This window comes from Eumetopias jubatus, unplaced genomic scaffold (genome assembly GCF_037043125.1).
Source record: "Eumetopias jubatus isolate StellerSeaLion01/CBP00866 unplaced genomic scaffold, mEumJub1_p1.0 scaffold_14, whole genome shotgun sequence".
NCBI lineage: Eukaryota > Metazoa > Chordata > Mammalia > Carnivora > Otariidae > Eumetopias > Eumetopias jubatus.
This window is the reverse complement of record NW_028274820.1, coordinates 84,994,155-85,018,115: the sequence shown is the minus strand read 5'-3', so window position 1 is coordinate 85,018,115 and position 23,961 is coordinate 84,994,155. Positions and strand designations below refer to the sequence as shown.

Here is a 23,961-nt window from a genome sequence, read left to right as displayed (position 1 = left end):
TGCTGGGGAGGGGTGATACACTTGTCCCAGATAATTTTTCTCTATGCCTAACTTACCTTTTAAAGTAGTGTCCAGAATAAAATAAGGCATCCCATTTGTTTCCAGGAAATCTTAAGGAGGGAGTCAGGTGGAGATGGGTTTTATTCCATGTTGCCATTGCCATTTTAGTCCTACTGACTGTGGTACATTCGCCGTTTCATAGAGTCAGGATATCTTTAGGATACCTCAAGCATGTGTCCTTTCTTTCTTTCTTTTTTTAAAAGATTTTATTTATTTATCTGAGAGAGAGTGAGGGAGAGATAGAGAGAGAGAGCGCACAAGCAGGGGGAGGGGCAGGCTCCCTGCTGAGCAAGAAGCCCAATGTGGGGCTCAATCCCAGGAGCCTGGGATCATGACCTGAGCCGAAGGCAGATGCTTAACCGACTGAGCCACCCAGGCGCCCCCTTTCTTGTCCTTTCTTAAGTGCCAGTGTGCTAGGGCTATTTGGGTCTTATTTTAAAGATGTGTCTTTTATCTTCCTGTATAGTCTTTTAAGATTGTTTTTATTATACAAGTAACTTATGCTTATTGTAGGAAATTTAGGAAATAAATGAGCAAAAAGACACAAAATATTAACCTTAATGATTGCTCAGAGAACACCCACACACATGCCCATATCATAACTGTTAACAAAGGTGAATTTAGCCTTCATAAGCTGCATTGTAGCCCATTTTCTTCTTTCACGGCTTGTCTCTTCATAGTTGTTCTTATTGTGTTGTTTGGAATGGCCATATAAATAATTCTGTATTTGTAGAGGATGCTGTTTAATAAGAAGGAGGAAATGTCACCATTCCTTATTATTTCTACATCTTTTAATGAAACTTAGGAAAATAAAGGATGGGAGAGAGAAAACTATACACAATGAGACAAATTAGAAGAAGTGACATGGCTAGGATATGTCTTATTGCAGAACATCTTTTTTGTTTCGGTTACTTCATAAGATAGAATTGTTTATGGGGTTGTTAACTGAGTATAGAGAAGAAAAATTATAAATATTTATTGGGGACTGTTTTTTTGTTTCTTGTTTTTACCCTGGAAGGATGTGCATTGCTGGGGAAACGAAAGATCTTTATAATGTATTGAAATTTGGTAGAATAAAATCTTCTAACATTTTTTTAATCCCATCAAGAGAAATAAGTGCTTTTCTTGTTTTGCACTTAGCTAGTAAACTTTACTGTGTTTGCTTTTGAGTTATTATTTTGAAGGATTTTCTGGCTTTTGTAAAGTTTTAACTGAAACCTGGATTTCACAGCAACACAGAAAGGAAAATGGGTAATCAAGAGAGACAGACAGACACATGTACACACTTGACTTTTCTCATCAGCCTGCTGTGAATCTTCTGTTTGTAATAAGAGAAACTAATTTTGGCCAGTGTTAATGAAAAAGCGGGTTTGTTCGATGAACATTGGGTGGTTCACAGGATCAAAGCTGTCGAAGAGCAAACCTTAAGAAGGAGATGAAAATCTGGGATGTTTTGGGCCCCAGCTGTAGGAAGGCTGTGGGTCTGTTCTCTGAGAACACTCACTGCCTTTTTTTTTTTTTTCCTTCTCAAGGCATAACATATATTCTGTAAAGTGCATTACTCTAAATGTACAGCTCAGTGAAATTTTTCATTTGTATATACCCATATAACCACCACCCAGATCAAGATATAGGACATTTTCAGATTTCTGCTTCCCAGAAATTTCCTTTGGGTGGGGTATTGCTATTTTGAAATGAATCTGCATCAACGGCTTCTGGCCTTTGTGTGTGTCTGTTCAAGTTTTAAATTCCTGGGGGAGAGAATCTGATTGACATAGAAAGGCTAGTTAGTTATGGATGAGGGGCAGAGTCACACATCAGACGCCGGGCCACTGGGGGCCTCCCCTATGTATTGGTACTGTACCTGAACCCCAGAGGGTGGTCGTGAACAAGAGTACCACTCCATTTGGTGTCTTACTCACCTTGTACTAGAACACAGGATCTCACTTTAGTAATTGACTTTTCTTGTGACTTGACTATCTTCCGTAGAAACCTGTCTTTTGACTCAGAGGAAGAAGAACTCGGGGAGCTCCTCCAGCAATTTGGAGACCTTAAGTATGTCCGTATTGTCTTGCATCCAGACACAGAGCATTCTAAAGGTACTTGTTGTCAGCTTGTTAGGCCCTAAAAAGGTGGAGACTGCTGCCATGGACACTGATTAGGTTACTTGAGAACATAATGTGTGTCATTCTGCGGGGTCTACAGTCTATCCAGCCCAGGTTTCTGTGGTCCATAGAAGCACCAAGGACATTCTGAGGTTGTCTTCCAAGATATCAAACTCAGCATCTTTAATGGTGCTGCCAGCCACAATTTTGTCTAAGCTTTTTAAGCCCTTGCTTATTTACTTTAGGGTAATGAATTCCATTTGTTGTTCTCCTTTGAATTTCAAATGTGATAGCATCTCATGGGTATTAATCATTCCACATTGCTTGAAATTACTGGGATCTTTTTCAGTTGCTTTTGTTAGAGATGGAAGCTAACAGAAATTTTGTTGCAGTAGCAACAGTCAGAAGGAAAGCTGTACATAGCAGGACTGCTGCCTTAGATTTTTTTTCTCTAAAGCTATTTCTTTTGAACTTTGAAGGATTGGCCCCAGTTCATTCTAGTGTACTGTTGTTCAGGGGAGCAGCATCTTTTCCGTATATTTATAATCTTTGATTTCATCAACTGCAGTCATTCTCCTAAAGCAGTGAATTCTTAATTCATTCTGGTTCTTGCTTTCTTTGAGATCTAGCAAAAGCTATGAACCATCTCTCCAGAAAAATGCCACTTCTGAGGGTTTGTGGGCTTTCTGGAACCTATTCAAGGGTTAAGAACCTCTGTTCTAAACCTTATTTTCCAAATTGATGAGACCTGATCATTTTTGGTTTTTCCTTAGCCAAAAAGATATAAGTAGGTCAGTATGATGGAAAGAAAGCTGAACTGCTTCCTGGATATTAGGGATCTAATTGTAGCTGAGCCATAGAGCAGCTGGGTGATTTTGGTAAATTGTTTAACCACTTCAGGCTTCAGTTTCTTATCTGTAGAATGAGTAGGTTCAACTGGAGTAATCACTTAATGTGTCTTCAACTCTAATACTCAACTATGCTTCTTGGACCTTCTCCATTTCCAGTATGTTTTTCTAAAAATGGGCAACTAGAATTGCATAGAATGTTCCTATTACTATAGGATATTGTATTACTTTGATATCTTTTGTTTCCTTTTGAGTGCAGTAGTCTGTTGGGTTGGTATTTTCAGAATGTAGTCAATAGTTGACTTGCTCTGTCTCTTTCTTGATCTATTAATATTAGCTTAGAGTTAACGATTTTAATAAGCATAGTTTTAATCATTTTTTTAAGATTTTATTTATTTATTTGTCAGAGGGAGAGGAAGAGAGAGAGAGTGAGCACAAGCAGGGGGAGCTGCAGGCAGAGGGAGAAGCAGGCTCCCCGCCAAGCAAGGAGCCCAATGCAGGACTCCGTCCCAGGACCCTGGGATCATGACCTGAGCTGAAGGCAGACGCTCAACCGGCTGAGCCACCCACGTGTCCCAAATACATTTTCTTTTTCTAGCTCTTATTAAATTTTTTTGCCTACTCACACAGCCTTGGCCGCCTCCTAGCATTTATCCCTGTCAGCATGCCATTTCGCTGTCTAGGAGAGCTAAAAATTATCTGTAGACTTTTAGGGAAGTGTTAAGATTAAACCCAATACTGACCTAGGAATTTCCAGTGTTAAAATTCTTACCCATTCAGAGAGAAGTACCTTTTTTCTTCATATTGGATGGATAAGCTAATCTGTCAGTTAGAACATATTTCCCCCATCTTCCTCCCTTTCTTTCTGTATTGTTTGTTTCTTCCTATTGAGTGTCTATTAATGCCAGACACCATGGTAGGTGCTAGCAGCCTAGAAATATGGCCCTTACTCCTGAGGCATTCCTTCTGTTTGGGAAGATGCCACCTGACGGGAGCTGTAAAAAGAGAGATGTGATTGGAGGCTTGGTGGGTGGGGCACTTGGCCCTGCCTGGAGGAGGCAGGAAGGACCTCACCTAGATGGTGACTCTTGGGTTGGCCTGCCACGTGTGTTGTCTCAGTCTGCTGCCATTCATTCTTGTAGAGGACAAAAGGTCAATCAATGCCCTAGTAGCTCTAGGACGTTTTTTTCATATATGAGGGAATATTTAAATTTGTATAAAGGAATACTAACAAAATATTGTGAAACTTGTATTTCTTTTTTGGAGTCTACTGTAAGGTGAACTTTTTTTCTTTGCTGATAAAAACTGCTTTTTATCAATAGCAGAAATTAGGATGGATTGATTGGCTCTGCATCTAACCAGTGACAGGTGAGCCTGTGCAAATTTGAGGGTATGAGTCAAGAATTGAGCTTATGGCTTTCTGGTTCACTGCTGTATTCATGTGATAGAAGCCAGGGACTTTGACTACAAGAGGCCGGTCCGCTCATATTTGATGTCTCCCAGGTGGCTTTGAGGACAGTGAGATCTGTAATTAATTTCAGGTTAGGTGGTTCCTGCCTCATTTTTTAGTCCTTTAAAAGGCAAGCCAGTAAATAATGCTGATTTAAGTGGAATTTCTCTACCATATCTTGTGGCTTTTTCTTACTAAGGAGAGCAACGATGAGACTAAAGTTCTAAAAAGCATTGGAAAAGTTGAAGTAATATTAAAATTTCATTGTAAGCACGTGTCCCATCTGTCTTTGAACCTTCAGTGCCTGGTGCAGTGCCCGTCTCCTAGCCCCTAACAGAAGGACGCTGCTCCCCCTTCCACTCTGTGTCAGCCTGCCATTTGTAGCGTCATCTTTGGCATCCTGGTGGGCCATAGGGGTTTGGCATCTTATTTAATTTTGTTTCTCGGTGCAGGTTGTGCATTTGCCCAGTTCGTGACTCAAGAAGCAGCTCAGAAATGCCTTGAAGCTGCTTCTCCAGAGACTGAGGTAAGGAGGACATTTCTTTTACCCCTTAACTTAGGGCACAGTGGCTCCGAACCCCAGCATCTGCTGTTTATGCCCAGCTTTATTAGTACTGTCAATAATATAATAATAATAAAGCTAACACTTACTGAGCACTTGGTGTGTGTTAGGCACTCAGCTTTACATGTATTACCTTATTTAATCCTTATGTCAGTTCTGCAGGGGTATGGTAATTACAATTATTATACCTATTGGAGTGCCTGGGTAGCTTAGTCGGTTAAGGGTCTGACTCTTGACTTCAGCTCAGGTCTCAGTCTCCAGGGTTGTGAGTTCAAACCCCATGTTGGGCTCCACACTGGGCATGGAATGTACTTAAAAAAAAAAAAAAGATCAATTATTATACCTATTTTATAAGTGAGGAAGCAGGTATAATTATCTAATGTTTATTAATCACTGTATGTCAGCCTCTATCATAGGGTGATGACGTGAAAGGTTGGGACAAGAAGGGATTAAGGTCCTCTGTAAAGTGGAGTCAATGAGAAAAAATGTATGGGTGATGGATTTTTCTGTGTATTCTATAAGCAAGTATATAGTGTTTTGAGATAAGTTATCCTGTACTGTCATTATCTCTTAAATTCTCCTAAGTAGAGTTAATACTATCATTTCATTAGCTTTCTTTAGAATTTAAAAAATTGGCTCTATATAGATCAATTTTCCTCAATTTGGGTCTACTTTGGGCCTAATCAACTCCCATAAAATAAATTACTACTAACTGCCCTAAGTATACACATGGCCTTTTGCACAGCTATACTAGATGTTAGGCTCAGTAGCCCACTTGCAGCCACCTGGGCTAAAACATCCTATGGGTTGGGTTCCATAGCATAATTGGGATTAGCTGTTTTCCCTTTCCTTGGCATTCCTGGCTGGGGGCTTTGTCTCTACTCATTGTGAATTTTAAGAGAGAGGGTTGCAATCTGTTACAGGGTGGTGGGCTTAAACTGGATGGCCGGCAGCTCAGGGTCGACTTGGCAGTGACCCGTGATGAGGCTGCAAAGCTGCAGACAAAGAAGGTGAAGAAGCCTACCGGGACCCGGAGCCTCTACCTGGCCCGAGAAGGCTGTGAGTAGTGGAAGGGGGGGTGAACCCGGCTTCTGACCAGCGGGCCCCGTGCTATGACAGTGACCAGCAACGGTATGTCTGGGGGCATGTTTCACATTCAAAACCCACATGTCCTCTTAAACAGCATTACATTATTATTCCACTTGAGCAGATGGGGCTTTCTGTTAGGAAGCCTTCACTCAGTTTGTCGGTTAACCAGCCCCATTCTCTTTTCTGCCTGCTTGCCTTGAGACCTTTAGGTCAGAGGATTAGCAGGGCAAAGAGGGAGGAAAAGCTCAAATTACCTTTGCTTCTTGTCATGATTTCTGATAGTTTTTCTGAAGGAGTTGAAAATTATGACTAAAATTACCCTTCTGAATTATTCATAGATTTAAAATGTGCACCCAGTACCTTTCCCTTAATGTCAGAAAGATAATCAGAAATGAGCTTCAATTAAAAAACAAAGCAAAACAGAAGAATCCCTTCCTCTAGGTCATACAGTATTTGTCAGCCTACCTGCTGCGCAGCCGCACAGCCCAGACTAGTGATGTAAGGCCTTTGGTTCTAGGCCTCTGTTTGGCCAGGTGGCTGTTTTCAGGTTGGCTTAACTCACTGCTTAGTACTGACCCCCAAGTACTCGAGGAACAGTAAAATTCCAAGGGCAGGTTATAGGTGGAGCATTTTTGTATCCCAGATACCTAAAATGCACTTGTTATCAGAACTTCTTCTAGGCCTTTCCATCTGATGTTGGGCATACGCACATGAAGCTTTTTGAGGGGAGGGAAGGAGGAGAGGAACAAATTCACAAAATGTTCAGTTTTAGTCCTTGAGAGCAGCACAGAGCTGAGAACTTAGCCCTGTAGCCTATTTCTGAACCTACCCAAATGCCACTATGTCCTGGCCAGCATAGTCCTCTGGGCCCTGTACAAAGAGCTTGCATCATTCAAATCACATTCCTCTTGTTGCTCAGTGAAAATTCCCTTGCTGATGTCTTGGCCTTTTTCCCTCTTTTTGCAGTGATTCGTGCTGGGACTAAGGCTGCGGAGGGTGTGAGCGCTGCTGATATGGCCAAAAGAGAAAGGGTGGGTAGATTAGGCACCAGCCTTCAAGTTCTGCATGACTTATTATAAATCAATAAATAATAGCTATTGAATGCTGGAGGTGCCTGTCAGAGAGCCACGCATCAGTCACAAACCCTGCTTGCTTACCGTCTTGTTAGAGGGAAGCACACGTGTAAAACAGCAAATAACCCAACATTGTACATCATATTATATGAGCGTTGTATGCCATTATAAGGACTGGGTCTTATTCTTTAATTTCCCAATGCTCAGCATTAAATGTTTGCCAAAATAGTATGCTTCTACAAAATGCAATAGGCACTTAGAGGCTAAGGCTATATATAATTAGGTGTCAGTATAAAGGCAGAATAACCTAAGAAAGGAAGATCAGAGTGGGCTGGAGTTAGTAGGGAAGGAGGTAGATGTGGGTCTTAGGAGGAAGAGTTAAGATTTTGGGAGGGGCTGTGTCCAGATTATAAAATCATCTTAGGAAACTCCATGTCATGGGAGTTTCCACTGATAACTGATATCATTGAGTTTCTTTGCTGCTTAGTAGTGTTCATTCGCAGTAATTTTAACTTTAGCCCAAGTAGTCTACTTTCAAATAAGCCAGCCTAGAATGATAAAGAGGCATGACCATGAAGAGAATGAGCTTTGGAGCTTGAAGGTACAGAAGATGAAGAAGAGAGATGAGAATATAATGACACCAAGAGGCAGTGTGTTTTTCCTGTGTACAGTTTCTAGTCTCGTGTTCACAACTTTTTTTGGTATTGAGCATCTGGAAGTCATGGTATTTGGTGGGCATTGTATGCCCCTTTCTGATCACAACCTGATAGTGACACATTTTAATTTTCCCTTAGAGCAAACTTTTCTAGCAAAAAGCTCAGATTATATGCATTATAATTCACCGCAGGCACAGCTTTTCCTGGGAGAAAAATCATACTGTTGAGCTCAGGCCTGAGAGCCTCTTCAAATAACCCTTTAATATTCATTTCCAGAGTATCTTTATTTAGTGATTTGTTAGTACCTTTACCAAATAAGGAACAGCAGAAATAAGACTTGGTAAAAGAAAAAATTTAATTTAAACTTTTTTCTACTAACCTGATTTTTAAAAAACACACCAGGAGAAGGATGTTACCCTCTTGCTTTAGCAAACGTTGCCCTGGGACTGGTGTTTTGTACAGCATAGTTGAGTCCAATGCTCCAGAAGCAAAATTCCTTTCTGCGGTCGTGGACAGTCTTTTGCCTCAAGGTGGCAGAGTTGAGACAACATTCTATCAAGTATTCTTTAAACAAATTCCATTTCCTTTTGGAAGGACTAGATAATTAGCTGGAATTGGTGGGCAGATAAGGACTAGGCATAGATGGTAAGCACAGTATTATTTATTATTTGCTTTAGGCCGGGTTTTGAGTTTGGGATTTTGTTTGTATATTACCTCGTTTCAGCCTTACATCAGTGCTGAGAGATTGGTATTTTGACCTACAGTTTCACTTTGTAGAGGGCAAAAACTGAGGCTTAAAAAATTTCATGTAACTTCTCCAGTTAGGGATGGATTTCCAATTTAGTCTGAATCTAGAGCCCGTGATCTTACCAACTATTCACCATCTTGCCTCTTTGAACCTTTCTTTCCCTATGCTAGGCATCATAAGGCTGTAGGTGGGTGATTTCCCTCCTTTTGTCCATATGTGTGGTTATTGGATGGGGGGTGGTGGTCACAGTTCTTTCCTTTTGGAGAATTATGAACCTGCAATTTTAAAGCCTGGATTGTATTGTTAACCATTTGTTGTTCTTTCAGTTTGAGCTGCTGAAGCATCAGAAACTCAAGGACCAGAATATCTTTGTGTCCCAGACCAGGCTCTGCCTGCACAACCTCCCAAAGGGTGTGGACGACAAAAAGCTCAGAAAGCTGCTGCTGAATGCCACCCGAGGGGAGAAGGGGGTGTGCCTCAAGGAGGTGAGAGTTGGCCCTGCCCACTCCGAAGTTTGGTACTCATCCTGGATCAGATTGAGCGTTTATTTCAGACTGTGGTGCTAGTAGATTGACAGTTTCTTTTGGGCACATTGATGTTGGCCACAACATCAACAGATGAGGCTGAGTTTGGCAGTTTTCATGTTTGTTTGTTTTCTCTTCTTAGAACTGCCTTTCAATGCATTGTCCAAATTGCAGCAGAATGTGAGGAAGTGTCTGCCCTCATGAATTAATTTGAATGCTTGCTGTGTGCTCAGCATCATAGTAGGTGCTGTAATGTTAATTTTCTCACAGAAAAATAATCTGTGTAGTTTGCTCTTTAGGAGAACATTTTAGTGCCGTCTAGGCTCTTACTGTATGAAAAGTGCTGTGTGGTAAGCACAGAGAGCCATGCAGGTCTTCAACAGTTGTAGTTGTATTAGACAAACACTGGATTCGCACCAAGATTTGATTAGACCACTGTGTGAGTACAGAGACTTCTCCTCTGCCCCAGCCTCTGCAAGTCTTTGTCATGGCACTTACCATTACACCGTCCTGTCATTGTCTGACAGTCATTTCTCCCGACCAGAATGAGCTCTTGGAGAGGAGGTGGGTCATTGCTCCCAGGTCTTGGCAGAGTACCTGGAACATAGTAATCTCTCAATCTATATTTATTGAATAAGTAACACAGCCAATATTATAAATCTGCTTTGCTCTGATTTGTGACTGTAAACTGTTTTCCTAATCCTGGAAAATCTCTTCAAAACGTATGGCATTGCATTTGCAACGACATGGATGGAACTGGAGGGTTATTATGCTGAGTGAAATAAGTCAATCAGAGAAAGACAGGTATCATATGACCTCGCTGATATGAGGAATTTTTAACCTCAGGAAACAAACTGAGGGTTGCTGGAGTGGTGGGGGGTGGGAGGGATGGGGTGGCTGGGTGACAGACATTGGGGAGGGTATGTGCTATGGTGAGCCTGTGAATTGTGCAAGACTGTTGAATCACAGATCAGTACTTCTGAAACAAATAATGCAGTATATGTTAAGAAAAAAAAAAAGAAGATAGCAGGAGGGGAAGATTGAAGGGGAGTAAGTCAGAGGGGGAGATGAACCATGAGAGACGATGGACTCTGAACAACAAACTGAGGTTTCTAGAGGGGAGGGGGTTGGGGGGATGGGTTAGCCTGGTGATGGGTATTAAAGAGGGCACGTTCTGCGTGGAGCACTGGATGTTATGCACAAACAATGAATCATGGAACACTACATCAAAAACTAATGATGTATGGTGATTAACATAACAATAAAAAAATTAAAAAAAAGAATGAAAAATAAGTGGTACTCTAGAAGAAGTTACAATCTTATTTTATTCACTTATTCAATGTAAATTAAAGATACTTCCTGTCGGGGGAAAAATGTATGGCATTGGTATTTGGGGAATTACATGAGAGAATGTGAACATATCAGCACATATCTGACACCACTCTTAGTAAAACTGTTCAAAGTGTTACTGGTGTAGAGGTCAGTTGTGTAATTTCTCATATCAACATCCACAATACTTAGTAAGTGCCTGTACATTGAAAACCTGTCATCAGTTAGGGAAAATCTTTTTTTTAAAGACTTTATTTATTTGAGAGCGAGAGCAAGCGAGAGAGCCCAAGCAGGGTGAGCAGCAGAGGGAGACAGAAAGGGAGAAGCAGGCTCCCCGCTGAGCAGGGAGTCCAAAGCAGGGCTCGATCCCAGGACCCTGGGATCATGACCTGAGGCAAAGGCAGATGCTTAACCAGCTGAGCCACCCAGGCGCCCCCAGTTAGGGAAATTCATTTGTTTTACAATATTTGCATTGTGTTGAATTTTTTCTTTATTTTGTTTGTTTGTTTGTTTTAAAACTCTACTGTCATTTTAAGGGGATTTTTTTTTAAAGACTGATTTATTTATTTGAGAGAAAGAGCACGAGCAGGAGGGGCAGAGAGAAAGGGAGAGCAAGAATCTCAAGCAGACTCCACGCTGAGCATGGAACCCCATGCAGGGCTCGATGTCACTACCCTGAGATCATGACCTGAGCTGAAACCAAGAGTCGGATGCTTAACTGACTACACCACCCTGGCGCCCCTTGAATTTTCTCTTTAATTCTTTAATATGTGTAGGTATAGTATCTCAGCAGGATCGTAAGCTTCTTGAGGACAGGAACCTCACTTTAAGCTTTTCTTAACTTCCCTACAGTACATGGCACAGTTGTAGGGACAATGTAGGTACTAGAAGTATACCAAATGCAGCATCCATGTGTCCTAATACCTAGATGTCTCCCATTACATCAGAACTACAGCTTCCAGGAGTAATATGTAAACAATCAGTTTTTCCAAGATAATGCTACTATGGTATGGTATCCTCGATGCCCCAGGATGCCTATTACATTCAGCTTAAGGATTTAAGGAAAAATCATGCCAGAGAAGATCTGAGCTCTGAGCAAAGCCAGCTAAAGCTTCTTCCTATAATCCTGAGGCTATGTCAGACAGGCCCTTCTCCATGCCTGAATGTCTTTCTTAAAGATTTATTTATTGGAACACTACATCAAAAACTAATGATGTAATGTATGGTGATTAACATAACATAATAAAAAACAAATAAAATTTGCCTAAAGCAAAAAAAAATAAAGATTTATCTATTTATTTGAGAAGAAGAGGGAGAAGGAGAGAAGCAGACTCCCTGCTGAGTGGGGAATCCAACTCAGGGCTCGATCTCATGACTCTGAGATCCTGACCTGAGTGAAGTCAAGAGTTGGATACTTAACCGACTGAGCCCCTCGATGTCTTTCTTTCTTTCTTTTTTTTTTAAGATTTTATTTATTTATTCGACAGATAGCACAGGTAGGCAGAGTGGCAGGCAGAGGGAGAGGGAGAAGCAGGCTCTCTGCTGAGCAGGGAGCCGGACGTGGGGCTCGATCCCAGGACCCCAGGATCATGACCCAAACCGACAGCAGCCACTTAACTGAGTGAGCCACCCAGGCGTCCCCCTCAGTGTCTGTCTTAAACTAAAGCCATCAGGCCTTCTTTTTCTTCTTTAGTAATTTCCTTTCTGAGTGGCTTCTTCAGTGATGAGATCTATGGACAGCACTTCATCCTCAGTGATAACTTACACCATTTAAAGTACCGTATACCTCTCAACTTGTATGTATTGTTCACAGTTGGCGATTATAATTGGGGGGGGGTATTTTATTTACATGCTTATTTATAGGTTTTTGTGGATCTCTGTAAACTCTTAGGAAGCTAGAAAATATTTAATTGGTTTTATGCCTTCAGTAGGTGTATTCTAATAAGACACTGGTAAGTATTACTGCAGTATGACTGTTGCGGCAGTGATATGGACGAGGATTCTGTTCCAGTCACCTGATTTTTCAGGAGCCTGTTCATGCTTTCATCCTGTAATCATGGGTTCTTTCTCTTGTTCTACTCTTAGTGTAGGGTGATGCGAGACCTCAAAGGAGTTTATGGGAAAGTTAAGGGTCAGTCCCTGGGCTACGCCTTTGCGGAGTTCCGGGAGCACGAGCATGCCCTGACAGCCCTGCGCCACATCAACAACAATCCAGAGATTTTTGGGCCCCTGAAGGTGAGCCTTAGCCTGTGGGCGGACCTGTTCCTCTGAGGGCCATTTGCGGAGAACCATTTCTCTCCTTTATGTCCAGTGTCCTCTGACTTGTGTGTGATGGGAAAGAGTAGCCAGTCCGTGGAGGGAATGAGCAGGGATTCAGCTGGTAAGATGATTAGAAGGAATTGCAATCAAAATTGGATAGACTTTGTGCAGAATGGCCCCTTACCTTTAAGTAGAGTAAGTGAGCAAGAGAGGGGGCAGGGGTGGGGGACAGCTCAGCTCACTGCACTCAGAAACTTAAGAAATCTAATGAATGACATTCTCCTTCTGACACAGAGACCGATAGTGGAGTTCTCTTTGGAGGATCGAAGAAAACTTAAAATAAAGGAACTGAGGATTCAGCGCAGCCTGGTATAGAACTGGAATGTTTTTCTGTTTTTGCTTGTTTTTTTTTTTTTTTTTTTAAATTGTGGTCAGATAACACCTAACATAAAATTTACGATTTTTAAGTGTATAGTTCAGTTAAAACAGTTTTTTTCAGGCTATATTTAAACTCCTGTTTTGTTCAGTTTGTGGTTCTGCACCCTTGAGGTAGGTCTCTACCTCATTAGGTTGTTCCCCTTTACTCTTAGTTCCCTAGAACTCTCCAGGCGATCTTCTCTGCTGGCCTTTCTTGTGATAGGTCCACAGAGGGGAAAGGAAGGAGAGAGGAGCATCAGGCTGATGTTAATAGCAAAAAGTAATAAAGCAAAAATACTGCACCAATAGCAGTGCAGTATTTGGTGACGTGCCTGTCAAAGGTAATGGCCCAGATGAAAGTTTTATATTGCTGTAGATTTCAGCTATCTCTTCCATAATTATTCCTTCTTAGGTAGCTCCAGAAACGTGCTGCCTGATAGTTTTAGTATTGTTTTTAATTTAGTGTGGTGTAAAGGAAAGAACGGGAACACGGTTACTCATGTTCAGACTCAGGCTGTACCCCTGAGTTCGATGGCAAGTTAGTACCTCTCAACTTCAGTTTAGTTTGTAAAATAGGATTACCAGTATCTGCCTCGCATGACTGATAAGGATTAAGTGGTCACAGTGCTTGGTCAGCACACAGTCAGTACTCATTCTCTTAGCCCTCTTGCCCTAGGACTGGAAGGCCAGAGTATTCTTGGTACCATAACTGCTGCAGCTTTCATGGATAATATACCTGAATTTGCTTATATACCAAACATCTGCGGTCTTTGTGGTGTGTACCATGGGCCTGGCCAATGGAAGAGTGGTTTCAGTGGTTAATACAGCAGTCCTGGGTAGGAAAATCTGGGATCTGGTTCTTGTTTGAGGCAGCTTTGTTGTCCTAGGTGGAGACTGACTTACTGCCTTAAGCTATTGCTTCAGAGTGATTCTGAAACTAGAGGCTTAAAAAACGATTCAGATGGCTTTATTTGTTGCTTATACTTGTGTACATACTGCTCTTTCTGTGTAAAAGTGCCCCTTTCCCTGACTCAAGGATACTTCTACACAGTTTCCGTATTCAGATCAAATGTGCTTCCTCAAGTAGCATTTTCCCACCTTTCTCAAAAAAGGTAAGACCTCATTAACTTATACTTTCGTGAACTTCCTTAAGGTCTTTAGTTTTTCACTTTGCCTTATTTGTGTGTCTCTAATCCTCCACTAGTCTGTGAGTCCTTAAAGGTAGACACTGTTTTTTCCCTCTGTTACCCTTACCTTAGAAACTGAGACTGGCGCATTATAGGCATATAATAGATTTTTGTTGTATTGATTATTACACTAATTTAATGTGGATCTTTTTTTTTCTTCTACCACAGTGCAGCATAAATTCGTAACATACTTTATGCCTTCCTTCTCATAGCATCTTTTCCTAGTCTTCATTTCAATTTTTCCTTCTCTAGTGTTCTTCCTTTCTTTAAGTAGTAGATTCGAGTTTCTGACCTCAGTCATCTTCCTTCTCTGAAGAAATTCACTTAGGCTTTCTTGCAAGACAGGTCCCCTAGTGACAAATTCTTTTAATTTTGTTTGTCTGAGAAAATCTTTATTTCTCCTTCACTTTTGAAGGATGATTGTACTGGATACAGAATTCTAGGTTGGTGACTTTTCCCCCCAAAACCTTAAATATTTCTCTGTTCTTTTTTACATGGCTTCTGAAGAGAAATTCAGTGTAGTAATATCTTTGTTTCCTGTAGGTAAGGTGTTCTTTATCTTACCCCCCACCCCTTCTTTCCAGATCTTCACTTTTGTCTTCGATTTTCTACAGTTTGGTATGATATGCCTGGGTAGAGAGTTTTTGGTATATATCCTGTTCGGTATTTGGCTGAGCTTCCTGCATCTGTGGTTTAGTGTCTGTCACTAAGTTTGGCAAATTCTCTTATTGCTTCAAATATTTCTTCTGTTCCTTTCTTTCTTTTCCCTCTGGGATTCCCATCACACATTTGTTTAGTAACTGCCCCATGCTACTGGTTTTTCTTTTTTCTTTCTACTGGCTTTCAAGTCTTGGGCGTGCATGTACTTTCCCTTGTTCCTGTATATGGAAAGGGAAGTGGTGGTTTTGTGTCCCCCAACCTGGTAGCCGTCTGTTACTATGTCAGGGCCTGTAAACTTGTATTCACTCTCCTATAATTTCTAACTATTCAGGGGAAGACTTCTCCTTCTTTCACTAAGCTCACATAAATCTCCTTTTCTGCTGAGTGTTTCCAGCAAATAAACCTCATCCAGAAACTTAGATGGCAATCTCTTATTTTATGCAGCAAAAAGTGAAATCCAAGCCTGCAAATGGTGAGCCCCAGCAGGAACAACCAGTGCTTGGAAAAGACCAGCAACGGAAAGCAGCTCAAAACCACACACAGGAACAAAGCAAGGCCCCCCTGGAGCAGAAAGGGAAGCTGCATTCGTCCTCGTGGACAGGGTTCCAGACCAAGGCTGAAGTGGAGCAGGTAGAGCTGCCTGATGGAAAGAAGAGAAGAAAGGTCCTGGTGCTTCCCTCGCACCGAGGCCCCAAAATTAGGTGAGATGCAGAATGGTGGCATAGCACAGCGGGTGGCTTCTCAGAGGGTTTGGTTTTGCTTAGCCCTTTTCCTCTTTGCGGCTTTTGTTTGGATGAAAGGTATGTTTAGCACTGTGTCAGTCCCCATAAAGGGTTGATGGGCAGGCATCTCTATACTGGCAGAGATGTCGCTCTTGGAACAGTTGGAGGCTGGAATAGGACTAGCAGAGGGGGCCTCGGAGGAACTCCTAGGGCAGCTTTCTTGACATTTTTTTCCTCATCTGAAGAGCTTCCTCCCATCCAGAGGGCTGTCTCTGTCAGCTGAGGCCCACCTACTTGAGTTCATCTTGCAGATCCTGTTTGAGGTGGCAGATTAGTGCTATCAGCAGAAGTCAGTCTTTACAAAATATTTGTTAAATAAACGATGGTTTTGGGGAATCCCTTGAGGTCTTAAGCCAACATAAAAGGGTATACAAATGTTGAGCCTTAGGATATTCTGTTAGTTTCCCTTTTTAGAACGACTTATCCTGGGCTTAGAAAGAGCCAGTGTAAGAAAAGGAATTTTATCCTGTGGCTGAGACAGCCTCGGAGGTGCCAGTTAGAGGGAGAACTCAGAGTGACACTTACCTGACCTCTTATTTCAGGCTGCGGGACAAAGGCAAAGTGAAGTCTCTCCCTCCCAAAAAGCCAAAGCCCCAGATGACCCAGCAGAAGCCAGAGAAGCAGACATTACCTTCCAAGCAGGTGAGTTCTGTAGAGCACGAGGCTTTGGTATGGTAGGGCTGTGCCACGGCTGGTAGCCACTTTTGTGCCCTGATTAGTTAAGCAAAAAGAAAGGGCTTCTGGATTGCAACACTCTCTTTTAGAGGCTGTTGAGGTGTGGGATTGTAAACGTGGAGAGAACCTGGGGCGCCTGGCTGGCTCAGTCAGAAAAGCATGTGACTCTTGATCTTGGGGTCATGAGTTTGAGACCCATGTTGGATGTAGAAATTATTTAAAAAAAAAAACAAACAAAAAAATTTGAAATGGGAGCACCTGGCTGGCTCAGTCTGTAGAGGATGCAACTCTTGGTCTCAGGGTTGTAGGTTTGAGCCCCATGTTGGGTGTAGAGATTACTTAAAAATAAAAATCTTAGGGGCGCCTGGGTAGCTCAGTCAATTAAGCATCTGACTTTGATTTCAGCTCAGGTCTTGATCTCAGGGATGTGAGTTCAAGCCCCGCATTGGGTTCCACACTGGGCATGGAGCTTACTTAAAAAAATCTTAAATGAAATAAATAAGAAGTAATTAAATAAATAAGTTATTAACTAAGTAAATTAATAGATAAATAAAATAAAAGTAGAAAGGACCCGCACATTAGTTTCTCTACTTCAACCATTCTCTTATTTTATCTATTCCTCATATGTACAGCCCCCTACCCAGAGTATATTAAGGCAAACTCAGCTTCACATGTAAATATGCCTTAAATGAAAATGAGGTGTATTGCTCAGAAAAATGCCTCAGAATGCATCTCCAACTGACTGGGCCTTAAAAATATGTATATATTATGCCATTATCATATCTAATGAAATTAATAAAAAGCCCTTAATATCATCTAATATGCAGCCTGTATTGAAATGTCCCCAGTTACCTCAAAAATATTCTTTTGTAGTTGGTTAGTACAGATTAAGATCCAGACAGAGTCCACACATTACATTTGGTTTTTATATCTCTTAAATCTTTTTTTTCCTATAACTCAGTCTTCCTCATCAGCCCCCTTTTTTCCATGCTGATAATTTGTTGAAGAAACTGAGTTATTTGCCCTTTAGAATGTATTACATTTTGAGTTTAGCTGCTTGCTACCTTGTGTCATTTAACCTGTCCTGTGATACCTGGTGCTGTCTATAAACTGGTAGTTGGATGTACAGGCTTGATTAGATTCAAGTCCAGTTTTCTTTTTCTTTTTGTAAAGATTTTATTTTTAAATCATCTCTATACCCGGTGTGGGGCTTGAACTCATAACCCTGAGATCAAGAGTCACATGCTCCACCGACTGAGCCAGTCACGTGCTCCTCAAGTTCAGTTTTCTTGGCAAGAGTATTTCATGAGTGGTGCTGGGTGCTTTCTGTTGCATCAGCATCCTAAGGCACATAACGTCTGGTTACCCCATTTTTAGCTGATGCTCAGGTTGATTAGTAGATCTGTAGGCTTAGAGGTTGTCCTCCTCTCTTCCATTTGTGAAGTTCCCATTAGTCTCTCACCTAATGGTTTCAGCACCCATTGATGATTACTGTCTAGATCCATGATTTCAGTATGGCGTGCAGAATGGTGATTTTCTGGCGTTTTGTTTTTGGGTTTTTTTTTTTCTTTCAGTTCTTTTGCATTGTTTTGGTAGAATTCTAGAGAAAAAAAATCTTCCCTTGTCAACTATATGGTTACCATGAAATACCGTATATATAGGAAAAGCAGGATAAATGCTTGATTTAATTTCTCTTTATCAGTTTTCAGAGTAACAAGTTGGTGCCCTATCAACCTCCCATGGTGACCAATAAGATCTTTTTAGTATGACAAATTCCTGAGTTTTTTTTTTGTTTGTTTGTTTAAGATTTTATTTATTTACTTGACAGAGAGACAGCGAGAGCAGGAAAACAAGCAGGGGGAGTGGGAGAGGGAGAAGCAGACTTCCTGCCGAGCAGGGAGCCCGATGTGGGGCTCCATCCCAAGACCCTGGGATCATAACCTGAGCTGAAGGCAGACGCTTAACGACTGAGCCACCTGGGCGCCCCAGATTCCTGAGTTTTTATATACCTGATGTGTTGCAATCAAATGCAGTTATTATTCTTGTCCCATTTAGGCCAGCAGAAGGCCCTTCAGGTTGGCTCCTGAGTTCTTCTGATATGCCCCTGTCTTTGGTGGTGTCCTTGCTTTCTGGTACAACCAGATGTCCCAGCTCATCTTACATATTTCTTCCCTGGTCCTAGCATTAGCCATTTTCCCAAGCAGCCCTAGTTCCTTTTAGTAGAAAATTGTGGTTCTACATTCTTCAACATTTGAGGTCAAGATTTCTTTTCCCCTTCCCTTGTCCCTTTCTTTTAAGTTTCAAGGGTAAAGGAAGCATTAGCTTCTCCTACTCAAGGAATCTGTGCCTCTGGGAAGTCTGACCCATACCGTACTGTCTTAAGAGCTCTATCTCTGAAATCCCATAAGCAGGATTCTCGTTGAGGGAAAGGGCCAGCAAGAAGGTGCAAACTCTGGACTCATTCATCTGCGAGAAGGTTCTTGCAGAAGCGTTTGAGAGTGAGAGCTCTGAAGCACCTGCACAGTGTTTTAGTGGGGCCCTTCTCTTAGGCATTCCTGGTCTGGTTTCTTACCAATGAATGGTTCATTTTGGGTTTTTCTAAGGGTCACTCTCTGAATGTCCACCTCTTGTGGCTGACAAGATTTCTTATATTCTCTCTTGGGGCATAAAGGTAAGGTGACATTCAGTGCTTGAAATTGATCTTGTTTTTCCTTACCTTTCATTTATAGGCCCCTGGGAAGAAAACTAAGGGAAATAAGACCGAAATCCGCTTCAATCAGCTGGTCGAACAATATAAGCAGAAATTACTGGGACCTTCTAAAGGAGTACCTCTTGCAAAGAGGAGCAAATGGTTTGACAGTTGATGGTGGCAGCAGACCGGATAAGAAGCTGGATTCTTGGTCAAGCTCCCAGGTCTCCCTCCACCCCCTACTGTTATTCTCTGAGGGAGGGACACCCCCCTTCCTCCCCAGGGCACTGCCACTTTGTTGGGAGGCCCCCTGGGCTGTGCACATTTGAACTTTGGGCCCTCCCCAGTGTGTGATTAGTGAACCACAGAGAGAAATCTCAGAAAAACGTCATGATGCTTATTGTGTATTATCCAAGTTATTGTGTGAATTGTATCTGTAATTATTGCCCATTTAATCCTTTGTTTCTCAAATGGAAACAGTTGTAAAAAGGATTCTTGAGGACTGAATTTTTAAGATGTATATTTTGTTAAGTGTCTCCTCTAAATGAGCTCTTGTTTGGCTTTTTGAATAACAAACTATTTCTCATTTCTAATAGATGTGAATCCTTTATTATTTATGAACACTGACATTCCTAACTCTAATTCAGTTACATAGTTCTACATAATGCAGGAATTAAGTAAGAACGGAGAAAAATGATTTCCAACCTAATCTCTGAGAGTGGGAGAGACTGGGAAAGTCATTGAGAGCAGTGGGGCCTGGCAGAGAGCAACACTTGATAATTATTTGTCAGATAAGTGGGTTATAATGGGCAGTTGACTAGAAATCAGTTTGCAGTGCCCACTGTCACTAGCCTGGCTGGTGATGACCCACCTTTTCTTTCCTCAGGACTTAACAGAGGTAGGAGTTGGTCGAGGGAGCGGTGAGCATGAGGCTCTAGCTTGTCCTGTCTTACCTAATGGGTGGCCTTGAACCAGCCACAGACTCTGAGCCTTAGTTTTCTCATCTGTAGAGTAAGGAATTGAATCAAAGTTTTCTCTGATCCATTTTGGCTCTACTCTTTTTCTAATTCATTCATTCTAATTCATAATCTTCTTTTAAACTCAAAGAGGATAGAGATGACTCTTTATTTCCCAAAACTTTAGAGGTATCACAAAAGCTGGGAAGGATGGTGAATAAATATTAGAGAGTCAAGATCCAAAAAAGATCACGATAGCCCGAAGGAATGGGCTGAATCTGATAAGATGAAAATCACTGGGAGCAAACATAAATTCCTTCACTGGGGTTCAAAAGCCCTACTGCATAAGTTCTGGTTGGAGAGTTTGAGTTGATTGAATTCACATTATGAAGCAACAGCATGGCTGCCACACATGTAATAGGACGGTTAGCTGTAGTAGTAGAAATGAGATGTCTCCAGAGAGTCAGCTGCTAATACTCCGGGTTGGCCATACCACACCTATGAGACAAATGTAATGGCCAAGTTGGTGAAGGAAATCAAAAAGAGAGATGGAAGCACAATCGGTCATGAGTTGATTGTTGTTGAATCTGGTCGTAGGTAAGTGCAGATGTATTATATTGTTCTCTCTGCTTCAGCAGACATTTGAAATTTTCCATAATAAAAAGTTAAAAAGTTTAGAAAGTCAGATGAGTAACTGAAAGAAACTGGTCTGACTTGCCTGAGAAGGGAATTCTTGGAGTGTTATTAGCTGTTGGTAGAGCCCAGAAGGATATATGGAGGCAGATGAGTAAAAGTCACAAGGAATCGGATTTTGGAAGAACTTCAGTGTAGCTGTCAGAGGGGCCTGAGTCCCATCTCTGGAACAGACCAAGTAGAGTAAGTCCCGGATAGTGCCAGGGCGTTCCAGTACCAGGGGACTGGGCTACAGGAGGCCATAAGGATTGGTCAGCTGAGTAATGTTTGGCCCCAGGATGACCTGAAGATGGGCGTCTTCACCCTAGTCCCTGAGGCCCCTTTCTAAAGCAGACATCATCATTCTCTGTGCAATGTCCTGCAGCTACTTGGTCCTCATGAAGTCCGCCCCAGACTTGAGATGGTGTAGCTCCTGCAACAGGCAGTGCCCTCGGTTCTCCAGCCCCTACCACCTCTCCTACTTGTCTATCCTTCTCTCCCTTGCTTTCATTTTTGGCTTCCCAGCCCTTCCTTCGGTTCCTTTGACTCTACCACCTCAGAACCTTTGTGTTTGTTCCCTTCGCCTGGAGAACTTTTCCCTCAGATCTTTTGCTTATCACTCAGATCTCCACCGAGCTGTCACCCCTCCTGGAGCTCTTTCCTGGCTAAAGTAGGGCTCTTCCGCTCCTCTCTATCCTGCCCCCATCACTGAATCCTTTTACTCTTATTTTCTTCCTAGCACTCAGTCTATCTGAAATTATTTGTTTGTTCCCCTCGTTAGAATGTTTGCTTTGTGAGAGGAACTTGATTTCTCATTGGTCCTGGAGACACAGCACCTAGAATTGAACCTGACACATAGTAGGTAAGGAGTAAATGTTTTTTGAATGAAAAAAAAAATGGGCAAAGGAAGAAACAATACTCAGTGGGTCAGAGAAAGAGTTGGAAATACAGTCCAAAGTTCTTGACTCTCTAGTCCAACCCGGTGCTATAATAAATGATGCTTTCTGGAGAACCGTTGCAACCCTGGGGATATGGCTGTTGCAGTATCTTGGGAAAACCAGTGAATGCTCAAAAATGCCCTGAATTGGTTTAAAAATGGGTAAAGGAGAGACCCTGAAAATACTTAAAAGCCTTTCTTGGGCGAGAACCAAAAGACAGGGGCTGTATCTCCACAGTTCTCTTGAGACAGTATGACTTGGGGAGTTTGAAACGTTCTTGAAATAGCTTGGCCACACATCTGTCCTAGGAAGGTCTGTACACCGGGGAGGGAGCAAGATACTTTATTAAGGTATACACAAACTGACTCCACCATCTGCCTGTTAACTAATCTGTTTTCTCCTGGCCAACTCTGCTCACCAGATACTTTTTTGGGGTATACAAATATCTATAAATTAACATTCAAAAATATGTCTTGACATTTAGAATAGATAAAAATTGGTGTTCATTCAGATAGCTTTGCCATATTCTCTTAGATCCAGATGCTGCTTCTGATAGCTTTAGCAACCTTGCAAAGTTAGTGCTCAGTTCTTTTAAAAAGTGATATGCGGACCAGTCATCCACGTTCTCAACAACCTGATTCCTTACATGGTATTGTCCTTCGGGACACCTTGCCGTACGTTATCTCTGCCTTGGGAGTATTAATGCATGAGAGTTGTGCTCACTTCTTCACTTCAGAGCCTAAAGTTTCATGAAATGGAATTTTCTGAATTAAACATGGAGGTACAGACTGCTTAGTTAAAACACAACCATAACAAACATTTTGTTAACATCTGAGACCGAATGCCTTCAGTCAAACTTAAGTTTCAGTAGCATCTTTCTGCTTGGTTACAGGAGCCTGGCTCAGAAATCTTTCTTTTAAATAAAGAGTCTTAAGATTGTGTGCTATTTCTTTGCTTTTTGGGGGGCTACTTGGTAGTTTCGAGGAATCTGCTCTGATCCGGGAGGTACAGTCCCTTCCTTTAAGGGTTAGCCTGCAACAAGCGTGTTTCAGCTGTCTTCTGAACACTTCTGTGACAGAGTTAGGACATGTGAATTCATTCTTTTTTAAGTTTTTCATTTTAATTCCAGTATAGCTAACAGTGTTATATTTGTTTCAGGTGTACAATATAGCGATTCAACAATTATATACATCACCTGGTGCTCATCACGACACGTGCACTCCTTAATCCCCATCACCTGTTTCACCCATCCCCTACCTCCCCTCTGGTGACCATCAGATTGTTCTCTCCAGTTAAGTGTCTGTTTCTTGGTTTGTCTCTTTTTTCCTTTGCTCATTTGTTTTGTTTCTTAAATTTACATATGAGTGAGATCATAAGGTATTTCTTTCTCTGACTGACATTTATAATACTCTCTAGATCCATCCATGTTGTTGCAAATGGCAAGATTTCATTCTTTTTTATGGCTGAATGTGAACTCATTTTTCAAAATACTTCCAAACATCTTGTGGTCTGTTTTTGCCTTGAAAAGAATTTTTCCAGTGAAGCATTCAGCGCCCAGAACCTCAGGGCACCAGAGATCCCCTTCTCACCATGTATTTGGCCTTCAGTCATCTGAGGAAGCAAGAGGTCAACTATGCCAGAGTGAGTCCTGACCACCCAGAATCTTCCGTGTGATGCCCTCTGATTGACCAAGGAGCTGGTTCTCTGCTTTGTATCCCCGTGACTCACTTTTTGAGGTGTGATTGACAGGCATCTGCCAATTCTGTCCTAGAAGTAGCAGCTCTACCCACACAACTTGGCAAGTTCCTGAAACTTCTCCGCTCCATCATGGCAGTAGCTACATCACCAGACTGTGAGGATGCCCAAGATAAATTGGTATTTCAGTTTGTTTCAGATGACGCTCACCTATGCTTTCTCCCACTCAGCTCTAACTGGTGCTTCCAGGGCCAGGAGGAGCTTGCTTTGTTTCTCTCAGGCCAGGTAAAGATTTTCAGCCTTCCTTTGTCCAAGGTTGACCGATTTAGAAGTTACCCACAGCTGTTGTCTTACGTTGGTTCTCTAGTTCTTGTTCTGATGCCTCTTCCTTACCAGGATTGATGGCAGAGTCTGAGACTGCTCATTGATTGGGGTGCTCTTCAGTGGCCCAGCCATGGATGAGTTATAGGTATCTCTGCAATTACTTTGGCTTCTGATTCTGAACGGGCGTTCGGCTGTGGACAGGCTCCTGTGCTTGAGAAGGAATACGCTGAGAGGAATATGGAAGACACAAGACTGAGCCTGGT

At 41.9% G+C, this 23,961-nt stretch overlaps 1 protein-coding gene across 1 annotated transcript in view; it reads left to right on the top strand.

Moving 5' to 3' along the window:
• RBM28 (RNA binding motif protein 28) overlaps nucleotides 1–22,620 on the top strand; it is a 33,919-nt gene extending 11,299 nt beyond the window's left edge. The window contains exons 10-19 of the mRNA XM_028104926.2: nucleotides 2,050–2,159; nucleotides 4,916–4,989; nucleotides 5,949–6,084; nucleotides 7,081–7,145; nucleotides 8,918–9,076; nucleotides 12,530–12,679; nucleotides 12,998–13,072; nucleotides 15,412–15,668; nucleotides 16,292–16,391; nucleotides 19,154–22,620. Of these exons, the coding sequence (XP_027960727.1) occupies nucleotides 2,050–2,159; nucleotides 4,916–4,989; nucleotides 5,949–6,084; nucleotides 7,081–7,145; nucleotides 8,918–9,076; nucleotides 12,530–12,679; nucleotides 12,998–13,072; nucleotides 15,412–15,668; nucleotides 16,292–16,391; nucleotides 19,154–19,288 (1,261 nt within the window). The 3' untranslated portion in view covers nucleotides 19,289–22,620. The remainder of the gene's footprint in view (nucleotides 1–2,049; nucleotides 2,160–4,915; nucleotides 4,990–5,948; nucleotides 6,085–7,080; nucleotides 7,146–8,917; nucleotides 9,077–12,529; nucleotides 12,680–12,997; nucleotides 13,073–15,411; nucleotides 15,669–16,291; nucleotides 16,392–19,153) is intronic.
• Nucleotides 22,621–23,961: the final 1,341 nt, after the last annotated feature.